This window comes from Callospermophilus lateralis, chromosome Y, assembly GCF_048772815.1.
Source record: "Callospermophilus lateralis isolate mCalLat2 chromosome Y, mCalLat2.hap1, whole genome shotgun sequence".
Taxonomy (NCBI): domain Eukaryota; kingdom Metazoa; phylum Chordata; class Mammalia; order Rodentia; family Sciuridae; genus Callospermophilus; species Callospermophilus lateralis.
In genome coordinates this window covers 7,039,535-7,052,935 of record NC_135326.1, presented here as the reverse complement: position 1 = coordinate 7,052,935, position 13,401 = coordinate 7,039,535, and the positions used below count along the sequence as shown (strand labels likewise).

Here is a 13,401-nt window from a genome sequence, read left to right as displayed (position 1 = left end):
CCAGCAGCAAGCGGGCGCTTCCGCCGCCTCACCTGCTGCGGCCCGGCGTTCAGGGCGGCGGGTTGACCCGCCCCGAGCCTTAAAGCGCTGCCAAGCCTTCGCGCGGGAGGAAGGGCGGGACCTCAGGCCGCCTCCCTGGCCGCCAAGGTCCTTGCTGGCCGCGCTGGCCCAGAGCGTGATCGCCTTACTTCTGCCCGGCCAATTCTCTGAGCGCGCCCCTTCCCACAAGAACCTCCGCGGGCGCGAGCTCCTGCCCGGTGCGCCTCGCTCGCGCGGGCCCCGAGCGCGCCCCTGACCCCGCCCCCTCTATCCCCGGGGCCCCGGGCTGGCGCCCCCGAGCGCGCGCGCCCCGCCCCCGGCCCCGGCCGTGCAGCGCGAGCTACAGCGAGCGCCTGCCCCGCCCCTCCCGCCCCCTCCCCGCCTACCCCTCCCCCGCGCGCCGCGCGCCTGCCCTCCCGGCTCCCTCCGGGGCCGGCCGGCACTTTCCTCCCAAGTTGCAGCGCAAGTTCGCGAGTGGCCGTCTGCGGCGAGGGCACCCGGAGCTTCCCTTGTCTCTGGCCGGCTGGGGCTCCTCAGAGTGCATGGGCGCGGGCCGAGCTGGCCCGGGGGGCTGAGCACCCCGCGCTCAGCGCCATGGAGGGCGCCGAGCCCCGTGCGCGGCCCGAGCGCCTGGCGGAGGCCGAGGCGCGGGCTGCCGACGGCGGGCGGCTGGTGGAGGTGCAGCTTAGCGGCGGCGCACCGTGGGGCTTCACCCTGAAGGGCGGCCGCGAGCATGGCGAGCCGCTGGTCATCACCAAGGTAAGGCAGCCGCGGGGCCCGCGCGGTGACAGTCCCGAAGTGGCCGCGACGCTTAGTATTGTCCGGGGTAGGAGTACCGGAGGGAGCAGCCCTCTGTTCCGAGGCGTGCGACTGCTCGAGTCAGCGACCGAGACCTGGGCACCGAGGCTGACAAAGGTGTGTGGATCCGGCTTCACCGCGGCCGCTCTCAGGAGATTTCAGGCGCCGAACTGAGTTTAAATGGCTCCCGTTCCGGATCCCTTTCCCCTCCCCCTCCAGGAAAGGGCCTGGTGGAGTCCCCTCTGACTCCTGGTCTTCCCGAGGGCGACTTCTACCTGCGGGGCTGTCCGGAGGTGAGAGGAGGAACATTCCTAGGAGCCAGGGGGTAGACAGAATCGTCCCCACCTGTTTGCTTCTCTAGGGTCGCTGATTCTGTACCCGTTATCACTATGAAACCCAGACTGGCAGCTGCCGCCTGCCCAGCTTCTCGATTTCCATCAGCGCATCAATATTTACTGACTTTCAGCTTCCAGACCTATATCCATGCGCACTAGATACTGCAGAAACTTACAGAAACTTTTCATCGTGCTTATGAAAGTAGGACTTGAAGAAAGTACTAATTTGCGTCAACTGGAATATGCATGTATTGGGGAAGGGTTGCTTTAGAACTGGAACTCTCTTATCTCAAAACAAAATTCATCTTGAAACTTACCATCCAAATCTGGATAAACCTGTAAAAACAAACAGCAAACCAGTCTGTTTTCTGCTAGTTGAAAGTGTCTAGTGGTCAGTTTCTTTGAAAAGCGTTGAGCCCAGCCATTGTTAGGGTGTTAGGGACAAAGTTCCCTTTAAAATGTAAATATTCCTGGCTACTAGAAGCTTTTTGAAGGTGACTTACTGTTTTTCTCTGCTTTTCTCCCTCACCACAGCAGGAAGAAATTAAGTGACTCCTAACCCACCCCACCGGTAGTGAATTAGGGAAGTGAGATGGCTTTGTGGTCCAAACAGCAAATGAAATGCCAAATTTCTCTATTCTGTATTTTCTCTCTTCCTGTCTCTCCTCGGACCGGGGGTTGAACCTGTAGGTCTTTGCCCACTCGATGAGTATTCCACCACAGAGCTACAACCCCAGGTCCTCTCTTACATTTATAAAACTGGAGACTTGAAGGGGATACTTGCTTAGCTGTACACTGAATTTATGTTGAATTCAGGAAAGACAGTGTCCTCAGGAAGGAGGTTGTCATTGTTATAAATTTAAGGATGTGATCCTTTATCAAATTGGAATCTTTGAAAAATCAATGGGCAGTCATAGAATGTTTACCCTGCCCATACAGGACATGCTTCTGAATATTTCTTAAAGTACATTAGCTTGTGCCTTTAAAACAAGGTTTTAGAGGCCATTTCTTTCTTTTTTTCTTTCTTCCTTTTTTCAATGGATTGAACCCATGTGAGGCAAGCACTCTACCAACTGATCTATATCCCCAGCCCTTAAAGACCATTTCTGATGGCAGCAATTGAAAAGATGTCAGGTAAATAACACAGATCTTTAGCATTTCATGTACTTCTTTTTCTTAAAACAATGTAGCCAGGCACGGTGGCACAGGCCTGTAATCCCAGCAGCTTGGGAGGCTGAGGCAGGAGAATCATAAGTTCAAAGCCAGCCTCTGCAAATGCACAGAGACTCTAGGCAACTCAGTGAGACCCTGTCTCTAAATAAAAATACAAAATAGGGGTGGGGATGTGGCTCAATGTTCAAGTACCCCTGAGTTCAATCCCCAGTACAAAAAAAAATATTAAATTTTAAAATGTTTTTAAAAATTCTATCTTTATAGCAGATGGAATAATTTATAAAATGTTATTTGACGTGAAGTCTTGTGCTTTTGGTGGAGGTTACTTTAACTCTAAAATACACTAGTTTCATCAGAAGTTGCTCTTTTGTACAGGTACTCCAAGTTCTAAAAACTCTGCATTCTTAGTGGCCCCCTGGTTCTTCCTATTTCTAGAAATTGAAAGATGTTGCTGGTCAAGCCCAGTAATGCTAAGCACTCTACTACTGATCTAAATTTCCAGCCCTACTTAACTTTTACACATGCTCCAATGTGGTTTTGTTGCTTAGAATGGAGGGGATTCAGAAAATCTGAGGGCATTTGTCCCTTATTTCCCTGCATATATATATGTAAATAGATAAGCTGTGCTGTTGCACCCTAACTTGTGCATGCATATATATTAGCCACATGTTCTATTGCATAGTATCAGCAATATTTCACCTATGTGTCTTTTCTCCTATGTTAAGATCACTGGTGATGTTTGCATATAGCCTGAGAGCTGGTAATTAACTGTCACATTATTTAAAAGGGAGAAGGAAAATGTGTCCATTTATGGCCACTTAAACAGTGAAAGCAAACTGTTGTGTTGGAGACTAGGGAAAATTATTCTACCACCAGAATTTGAATTAATCCAGATTTTGAATCTTCCCTTCCCAGTGGCTACTGAAAAAACCATCAGAAATCATTAAACAATAATTCTTGAAATAGTTCTTTTGCACTTAAAAAAATACTTTGTAATTAAATGGTTACTTATTGGAGCCTTGGGATTTGCACAATTTATTTTCTATTTAGCCAGCTTTGAATTGAGAGTAGTTTGATCCAACAGCAAGAGGACACTTTTTTTTTTTTTTAATGATTAAAGTGGTGTCATTCGAAAGTCTCACAGGAGTGTACATTTTAGAACTGGAAGGAGCTGGGGGTGGAGTTCTTGCCAAGTATGTACAAGGTTCTGGGTATATCCCCAGCAGCACAGAGAGCAAGAGACTGGAAGGGATGTTAAGAACAAGGCTGGTTCAGTACTAACCTTCAGATGGAGGAGTTTCATTAGCCTATTTTAATAGTTGAAACAGCTATGGCCAAGAGAGATTAAATGGTGTACACTGAAGTCACAAACCTGGGGAGTCCTGGGAAGGACCCTGAATCTTCATCCCTCCTTCTCCTCCAATCAGTGCTATCTACTTGCATCTGGAATTTCTTGGCAATGTCATGTTGAATAACTTGGTGACATTCATTAGGTGACAAATTTTCAACTTTGGCACTGTTGACATTTTGTGTTGAATGATTCTCTGTTGTGGGGACTGTTCCCCAGATTCCCTGGCCTCTATTTGCTAGATACCATTGGTTATCTGTCCACAGGTGTGACAACCAGATATATCCCCAGATGTTGCTTTACTTAACCCAGTTGTGAATCACTTTGTTGAGTTAATGGTGTGTTACCTTTGCTCTTAAAGTGTCTTTGTGTTTATTTAATTCTTTTTGCCAACCCTGGCCTTGAGGGTGGTGTGTTTGGAGGCCCCTGGCATTTCCACTGTTTGTGTGGAGGGCTGTTTTCTTTCCAAGTATTGGTCCTGAGAAAGGAGTTATTTACATAGTAAAAGGCAAACAGATACTTGCTTCATCTGCATTTTCATAGCCAGAAAAAGGAAATATCAAGTGGGACTCCCCAGTACTGCATTTTATAGTCATGCTGAGTGGCCTGGGTAAGGTCTGACTTTTCTCTGGGTCTAGTATAAAGTTAAAGGACACTAACTTCCAGGGAGCTTAATATTTATGAAATTTGAGGTGCATGCCTGAAAACCATTGAGACCTCTGCTGACCGAGGGCAGCATATGTAGCTTGAAATCTTCCTGTTGTTAGTAAAAAATACTTAAGAACCTATTTTTTTTCCTTGCTCTTTTTACAGAGAAAGCAGGAATAATGTCCCCACTCTAAGACCCTGCAGAGACTTGCTAGTATTTCAGGACCCTGTTTCAGGGCCTGTGTAAGCAGACACAGTGGAGATTTGCAGTCTGCTAGTTTTGCATATTTCTTTCCTCTTCGATTAGCTGAAGAAAACTTCAATGGGGGAGGAGAGGGTGCTGACTTATAAACTTTACCCTAGTGGCTTGAATTCCCAACAGGCAGTTGGGGAATACTATTCATTTGGAAACATTAAGTACACCAGCTGGGTGTCAGGCGGCCCCCTGCTGCCTCAGGAATGTTTGTTAAGGACAAAGGAATGAAGCCTCAGCCCCGCCTATTCATCATTTCTTAGAGTCCCCCCACTAAGAATGCCAGAACCTTCGAAGGAAGAAGACATTCTTTTGGACCTGGCCTAGTCCCTCCCCTGGCAGCGCCCTTGGGTACCCATTAGTTTTCAGGTTGCCTTTGGTAACAGAGCAGTCTTGGAGGGGGACTGGACTGCTCTGGAGCTGGATGCTTGAAGATTTCCATAGGTTCCCCACCTGACTTGCCCTCTCAGAGTGCTTCAGATAGGGCATTTTGCTGGATGTGAGAACATTATGAATGTTTTTTATTGTGAATGCTCAAGGCAGAATCAGGGCACATTTGGTGGGGTGTACACCATATCCTACATAAAGCATTAGACCAAGATGGCAGAGGGCTCAGAAGGACAGATCGTTAGGGATGTGTGGGGATGAGAGACCCCAAGCCTCTCACATTACAGTGATTTGATAAGGGGGGTTCACTTTAGGGGGCCAGCTGAATCAGGGTCATCATTGACTTGGGGACTGGGGAAGTCAGAGCAGCTGCTCTTTATATCCTTATATTTGTTAGGAGCCAAGTTCTTTGTCAAATATTAGTTAAGTCTTTGAAAAAGAGGGGTCCTTGAATTCAGCAGTAGATCTGGAACTGATGGATCTGAATTTTGTAGATTTGGGTCAGCTTCTGTGTTTACCCACAACTCATGATTTGTAGCTGGCAAAGCTGCTGCTTTTATGGGTGTCTGAGAAATGGTAGGTGGGTGAGAGTTTGCGACCCTCTGCCTTATGGCATACCTGAGTGCTGTGGCCATAGCAGGTCTTTGGAATTGTAAAACCCATTCCCTTTTTGATGGCAGTTACAGTGTTTTCTGAATTATTAGGATGAGTGTACTTCTAAAGGCTCATTTGTACTTGAGAATTCATAGTATGCTTAAAAAACATGAGGTGAGTTTTCTTTCCTGTGCTGAAAGACCTTTTCAGTTGGGAGACCTTCCTTGCCAACCGGCTTTCAAATAGATCTTTATTACCCTTTCCCAGCCTGCAAATTAACTTGGGCCTGCTGAATTCTAATCCTTGTTCCTCCAGAGATGTTTTGGACAGCGGGGTGGCAAACTGCCTTTTAAAGTTCTTTTCCAAGGTCTGGTACCTGGAGGCTTTGAGGTTCAACGGGTGGAGGATTCTTCCTCTTTGAGACTTTAGTGTGCTTGACTCACACCTATAAATCCAGAGGCTTCGAGGATTATGAAAAGCTATAACTTAAGCTATGTATCACACTTCTGAACCATGCTGAATTTGGTCTTCGTGGCTCAGTTATGAGTATTTCTTAACATGTCCTAACATCTATCTGTTAGGGGGGGAAAAACTAGTTTTCCTGAGAGCTAAATGTGGAATAACAAATAGTAGTTTTCACCTTGTCATAATGGGCTAGGGTTTCTTAACCATTTTTATATTTCATGGCCAAAGAAACTGGGCTCCTCACTTGGGGAGGGCTTTTTTTTATTATTATTTTTTTATTTAAAGAAAAGCAACCTCTCCCAAGGTTGCTTACTGTCAGCATGCAGATAAATCTGGATTTGTGACCAAGCTCTTAGGGGCAGAGGAGGAAAGCCCTAGGCTCTGTGGATTTTTTTTTTTTTTTTTTTTTTTTTTGCACCCTGGGCATGTGGAGAGATTCTACAAGATAATTTTAGGGTATGAAGGCTGAATAGTCTTTTTATTCAGGTTGTCTTTTAGTTTCAAAGACCAGGTAGGAGTAGGGCAATACTTTGAGCAGAAATTCTACAGGTTTCTACAAGCCACAGCTTTTCCTACATATGTGAGCTAAAAATTTTAACCCACAACAAGGATTTTGAGAGAACTCTGAATTCCGTGTACTCTTTTAGACCTTAAAAGAAAAAAAAAAAAATTGACCGGGACTGGGGGATGTAGCTCAGTGGTAGAGTACTTGCCTAGCATGTGTGGGGCTTCTATCCCCAGCTCCACCCCAAACAAGCAAAACAAACTAACAAAGCACTGCAGGCCTCTGATACAAGGAGGGTATAGTTTGAAAGAATTATTTTCCTGTTCCTTGTTTGAGCAAAAATTTGCGTTGTAGGAGATGGAGCCTGCTCCTTTTATGGATATGAATGAATGTAGACTTCTTGTTGGGGAAACATGTGGAATGAAGATGGTTTATCATTAAAAAATAATTGGGACTGGGGGTTTAGTTAGTGGTAGACACTTGTCTAGCATGTATGAGGCCCTGGATTCCATCCCCACCAGGGCAAGAACAGAACAAAACAAAAAACAACTCAGAAAACTAACCTCACTATAGTTGAACCTTAAGCTAGGTTTTCCGAATTGCAAAGGTAACATTTTTTTTTTTTTTTTAATCCCTAAGTATTAAGTTGCAAGTGATGTTGACTGCATCTGTTGTATGAAGATGGCAGACAAACAGTGTTCTGGATTGGCTCGGAAGGGTAGGGGTTACCTTTCTTTTGGCCAAAAGTGAATAAGATTTTCAGATCAAAGGCAAATACTGAGGTCAAGGAGAAACCAGGCTGGGTAGATTGTGTGCCCTTGAAAGGCTTACTTACTGGAGGAAGAAAGGAGACAAAGTGTCAAAAAATGTATCTTTTTGATAGTTTGTTTTTATGTTTATCAAAGTGGCTCTTGCACAGAGTAAAAAAATCAAAAGACTCTTCTGAGTTGTTACATACCAACAGCTCCCCTCCCTAGAGATAGCCATTGAACTTGTGTCTTTTGGCACAGCCATCTCTATCCTTAAATAGTGGGTTTGCATTGTATATAGCTGCCACTTTTGTTGCTGTTTTGTTCTTCCCACTGCAGGAGGTTAGGGTTTAGATTTTCCCCCACACTCTTTTTTAGAGAGAGGGGGGGGGGAATTTTAATATTTATTTTTTTAGTTTTCAGCAGACAAAACATCTTTGTGTGTGGTGCTGAGGATCGAACCCAGGCCGCAGGCATGCCACGCTTGAGCCACATCCCCAGCCCTTCCCCGCCACATCCCCAGCCCTTCCCCGACACTCTTTAACTTCCAGCCTGCCTTCTCCCAGCTACATTTTTTTTAACCCCTCGCACTCTCAATGTAATCCCATCATAATTTTGTTTGGAAGAGAATTTTTTCTTTTCAGCCTTGGCGCTGCTGACATTTGGCCCAAAACAGTTGTGATACTGTCTGTTTTGTAGTAGCCTCCCTGGCTTCTTCCCACAAGGTGCTAGTCACACCCCTCCACCTATCTCCAGATATTGCCATTGTCCCTTTGGGCAAAATAGCCCTCTTAGAGGAGCAGTGAGTTAACAGTATTCAGTGTTGACATTGTTTTGTTTTTGTGGGGCTGGGAGGTCTAACCCAGGGCCTGGTGCACACCAGGCAAGCACTCTACCATTGAGTTAAACCAAAGATTTTATAGCTCTCTTGTACTTATTTTTAAATTTTTATTTATTTTTTCTTTTTGTAGTGCTGGGGCTCCAACCCAGAATCTCACCTACACTCTGCCATGGGAACCACATTCCCAATATTATATTGTTTTTATTACAAATGCTATCATTCTTGAGTCTGGGGATACATACTTATTATTATTTTTCCTGCACAATATTTTGCAGTTGCTGGGATTAATGATACTTTTTCTTTGCTTAATTTCCTGTCTACTTACTATTGATTCATCTCCCAAATCTTCCTCAATTATGAAACATCTCTTATATTCAAATACAGAGTGTGTCATCTTTTGAGACCTTCACTATCAGCAAATGTTATAATTTTATCTTGAGAAGTTTCATGATTTGGTAAAGTCTCTGTTGGAGACAGTTGTCTTTTAGCACTCTGAAGGTGGTCTCCTTTTGATGCACAGTATTGCTGGAGGGACATCAGACTTTTCATCCTTTTGACTGGCTCTAAACTTATTTTTCAGTTCTTTGTATTTTTGTTCTAGATTTCTAGAAGATTTTGTTTAACCTCATTTTCCAATCCTTCCTTTGAGTCTTAAATGTATATATTCTCCCCCCCCCAACATTCCAAAATGTTGTTTTTTGGATGTTCCTTTTATGTATGGTACTCAAATTGTTTCATGGTTCTTTCTTTTCTCTGATAATAGTAAGCTGGTTTCTACAAAGTTATCTTTCCATGTAGAGTCCATTTCCAAACTCTACTTTCATTATTTGCTTTGGCTTCTCTCTTTCCCCATAGTAGTTTCCTTCAAATGTCTAGTGCTTCTTGGCCATCTACTGGTATTGAAGAGTATGTTGCCCAAAATAATGGAGGCTCTGTGCATGTGGGCAAGTGATCTGGTGAGGCTCTTCTGTGGAGTCCTCTAAGGCCATGGGCTTCAGATCATTTCCTTCTGGACTGGCCATGTCAGATAGTACCTTTTTCTCTACCTAATAAATTTCTTGTACAGAGCATATTTAGAGGTGATGGGAAGTCTGCCAATGAAGGGGACCCTTGCCTTGCTCACCTGGGTGAGAGTGCCCATCTCTGCCCCCTTCTCTGACCACAGTGGTTCCAGTTTGGAGGGAAGATCACCATTAGTAGTAAGTGGCAGTGCTTGCTTATGTCTGAAGCTGGATCTTGCATTTGGTTTCTAGGCTTATCTAATCTTTTTAAAAAGTTATTATTATTTTTAGATGTAGTTGTAGAAGGACACAATATCTTTATTTATTTTTATGTGGTGCTGAGGATTGAACCCAGTGCTCCACATATGCTAGTCATGGGCTCTACCACTAACTACACCTCCAGCTCCCCTCCGCTTATCTAATCCTTAATCCTTCAGTCCATCAAACTAGAATCACTTCTGTTTTATTGTATTAACATGGGGATTAAGTGAGGCAGTGTGTAAAACTAGCTGTAATAAATTTGAATTCCTTCTTAACTCTCCTCCCTCTGTTTCCCTAATGAATTCATTAAGAATTCATTAAGAATTTGGGAAACTTGGCTGGGTATGATGGTGTACACTGGTAATTTCAGCAATTACAGAGGTGGTGGCAGGAGGATTGGAAGTTTAAGTGCAGCCTGGGTAACTTGGCAAAGCCCTCTCTCAAAGTAAAAAATGAAGAGAGGTTGGGGATGTAGCTCAGTGGTAAAATACCTCTGGGTTCAATCCTTGGTACCACTGGTGGGCATTGGGGGGTATGAGTTAAGGAAGTATTTGGAACACTATTTTAGAAATATAAATTTATTGAATGACCCGTATAGTGTAGACAGATTCATAGCTAGGTTTTGAATGGCATATGATTTTGTGACTGGTTTTAACTGTTTAGTATGGGTTTATAGGAATGCATTTAATTACCAGATGCATCTATTGCCAGCTCCAGAATATCGTCTTGTGTTATATATAGTTCACTAAAAGTGATTATTTCTTCCCCACCTTCCTAACCACTTAAACCCCTCCTTTTAAACCACTTAAAAATAATACTGTTTTTTCTTTTCATTATTTTTTAGATCATATGATATTCAGAATAGTAGGATTTTGTGTGTGTCTGTGTGTGTACTAGAGATTGTAACCAGGGGAGCTCTGCTACTGAGCTTTATCCCCAACCCTTTTTATTACTTATTTTAAGACATAGTCTTGCTGAGGCTGACATTGAACTTGAGATCCTCTTACCTCAATAAGCTGAGTCAGTGGGATTACAGGCATGGGCCACCGTGTCTGGTAAGAAGACATTTTTAAAAGGTGATTTTTAGGAAGTGAAAACAGTGGAAAAGATGAACATTAAATATGCCTGTGACAACAGACTCCATTTCTTCACTCTTTGGCAGTAGAAAATCTTTCAGGGTGTACAGCTGTACCCACAGGTATCTTCTCTTCCTAGTGGGCATGTGTTAGACTTTGTATCCCAGCTTCTCTTGCAGGTAGGTGTGGCCATGTGACAGTGTTACCCAGGGGAGTGCTTGAGTAAGCGATGTCTACCATTTTATATCCCAGCTTGCCTTACTAGCACAGGTTCCTGAATGACAGAGGAGGTGACTTGTCATGGCATGTATGATACATGAGCCAGAAATAAACCAGTGTTATGTTTTGGTTCTTGGATAACTTGCTGTGTCAGCCTATTCTAGCAAAAGAAATCTTGAGACAAATCAAAAGTTTTACATTCCACTTTGAGAGAAAAAATATAGACTTTATTTATATCCCATGAGCCAGTGTGACTCTTCAGTTTGTTGAAGGAATCCCTGTGGGTGTCCAATTAGCATGTAGCTTATTGCCTCCACACTTTAAATTGAGACTTTCACACCCAGTCTTTCCACCCCAGTCTTTTCTTTCTCTGAGCTGATAATTTGATTTTCCCTGTCACGTTTTTCCTTCCCTTCCCTGCAGATGATTGCCTGGGAGCTCTGGAGAGGTAGGGCAGGAGGCTGGGAGGATGCCTAGTGTAGAGTCGTCAGGTAGGGCTGGCCAGAGGCAGAGGTGGGTGGGCTGTTGGAATGGTTGCAGGGATTGGACCTCTCTCCTGGCTCTTCTGTCCTTCCTAACCACGTGGGTTTAAGTGCAGAACATTTTGCCTGGGAGGGGCACACTTTAAGTCATCATTAAGGGCTGTTATCAGATTAGTTAATTATAATCCTGTATGGTAGACTTTTTCTTCCCCTGAGGAATAGCACACAAGTACAGGAGTTAGACCAGCAGTGGGAAAGGAGATGAAGATGAGGGCCAAGTACAGCTGGCTTCAGGAGGAAGGTAGAGCTGGCAGTGGGCTGGGGAGGGTGCCTAGGTAGTGGAGAAGGAGGGCCTCATTTGTTCCAGGTACCGTGTCACCTAAGGAGAAGGAGTTAGGAACCTTATGGGGCCCCAGGGCCTGGATGCTTGGAGCTGCAACCCTCCCTGGTTTTGCAGTGCAGGTGAAGGTGATTCTTTGCTGATGGCTGGCAGATTCTGAAGCTGAGGAAATTCTGCCCCTTTGTTAATTGTACATATATGTGTGACTTTGTAAACACAAAGATATTTATCAGTGCTCATTGTAATATGCTTATAAAGTTATAAGGGTAGTGTTCTCTTTTTATTTTTATTCATTGCAAAAACATTATGACAATATTGAAAACAAATTAAAGGAAGAGACTTAACAGTAGTCCACATACTTAGATAAGCATTTTATTTGTGGAAGTACAACTATATTAATTCCCCTTCCCTCTATTGAATGCTTTGCTTTGAATTGTTAGACCCACTTATTCATTGGTTGATGGTAATTCTTAAGAATTACATTGTCAAGGGCTAGGAATGTAGCTGCTCAGTGTTAAAGTGCTTGCCTAGCATGCATGAGACTGTGGGTTCAGTCCCTAGCACTGCAAAAAAGAGGAAAAAATTACATTGTCAAGAGTCTTTGGGATCAGATCATAGATTAAAGGAAGTTTTAAGTTTTTACATGACACTTGAAATGTTAAAAAGTGACATTTAGGGCTGGGGGTGTAGCTCAGTGCTAGTAAAGCACTTGCCTAGTATGCACAAGGTCCTGGATTCCGTCTCTAGCACCACCAGAAGGAAGAAAAAGAAAATAAAAAACAAATGATATTTTGTTATCATGGAACACATTAAGTTTTGTAATTTAACCTTTTCTAGATGGGCATATTACACACACATACACATGAAAAACCCTACTTTGTTTCTGGAAAACAAAGTACTTTAGGTTGATCAAAATGTCAGTTTTTGCAGCAACTGGGTTTCTGTTATGTTTTGGTATGTGCAGCTTTTCTTAACATTTTCATTATGTTTTTGAGGCCCTAAATCTTGAAGTTTGGAAAGAAAACATCTGGACTTAAAAAAGACAGGCTTGCTTCTGCTCCAGTCATATTTATTTTCTGTTGATTTAACAGCAGAAGTTTGTACACAGTGGATCCCACTTAGGGTTTATGAGCTGGGGGTGGTAGACTTATCTTCACTCCCCCTCCCCATTTTCAGAGGCTGGTGTTTTGGAGAAGAGTAATTAAAACCCCATACCATTCTGCATATTTGTGAAATTTCAACCACAAAGATACTTTTGCATTCTTTGCTGCTTTCTGGGAATGGGTGCTCCTTCTTGTGCCCTGAAGAGGAACTCCCTTTGTTTTTATAGAGAGTTTAATTCTCAGATTACCCAGGCTGTAATTGCAGTTCTGAAAAAGATGTTTAATTCACACACACACAACAAAAAAGAAACTCGGTCTCCTTTTCTTTTGAACTATTTTTGCAGTGACCTCTAGGGGCTCATTTCCTTTGCCCTTTGCTGGAATGTTGATTTCTCTGGAAGAGTTGTCTGGGGGTGGGGGGTCTCCTGTGCTTGAACTGAAATGTGCATATAGACACTCATATCTACATGTGCAGTCTCAACTGCTCTTCTGAACTCTGGGAATGCCTGTGCATGTTGCTAAGATTCTTCAAATGCAGCATGATCCAAATGGAAATTGTTCTTTTACCTTCTCTAATCCCTGTCCTCAATTTCTAATTAAAAAAAAAATTTTTTAAGATGTTGATAGACCTTTATTTATCTTATGTGGTGCTGAGAATCGAACCCAGTGCCTCACACATGCCAGGCAAGTGCACTACTGCTGAGCCATAGCCCCAGATCTTACAAACTTTTTTAAAAAAATCGATTTATTTTTAAATTTTGAGACAGGGTCTCTCTAAGCTTCG

The 13,401-nt window shown here is 43.6% G+C and overlaps 1 protein-coding gene across 4 annotated transcripts in view; it reads left to right on the top strand.

The window, feature by feature from the left end:
- The first annotated feature begins 536 nt into the window (after positions 1–536).
- Positions 537–13,401, top strand: part of LOC143639767 (protein Shroom2-like) — a 130,472-nt gene continuing 117,607 nt past the window's right edge. For 3 of the 4 annotated variants that reach the window (XM_077107825.1, XM_077107827.1, XM_077107826.1), the window contains exon 1: positions 634–798. In XM_077107825.1, coding sequence (XP_076963940.1) covers positions 634–798 — 165 coding nt within the window. Of the gene's footprint in view, positions 799–13,401 lie in introns of all 4 variants that reach the window. The other variant, XM_077107828.1, reaches the window with a different exon arrangement.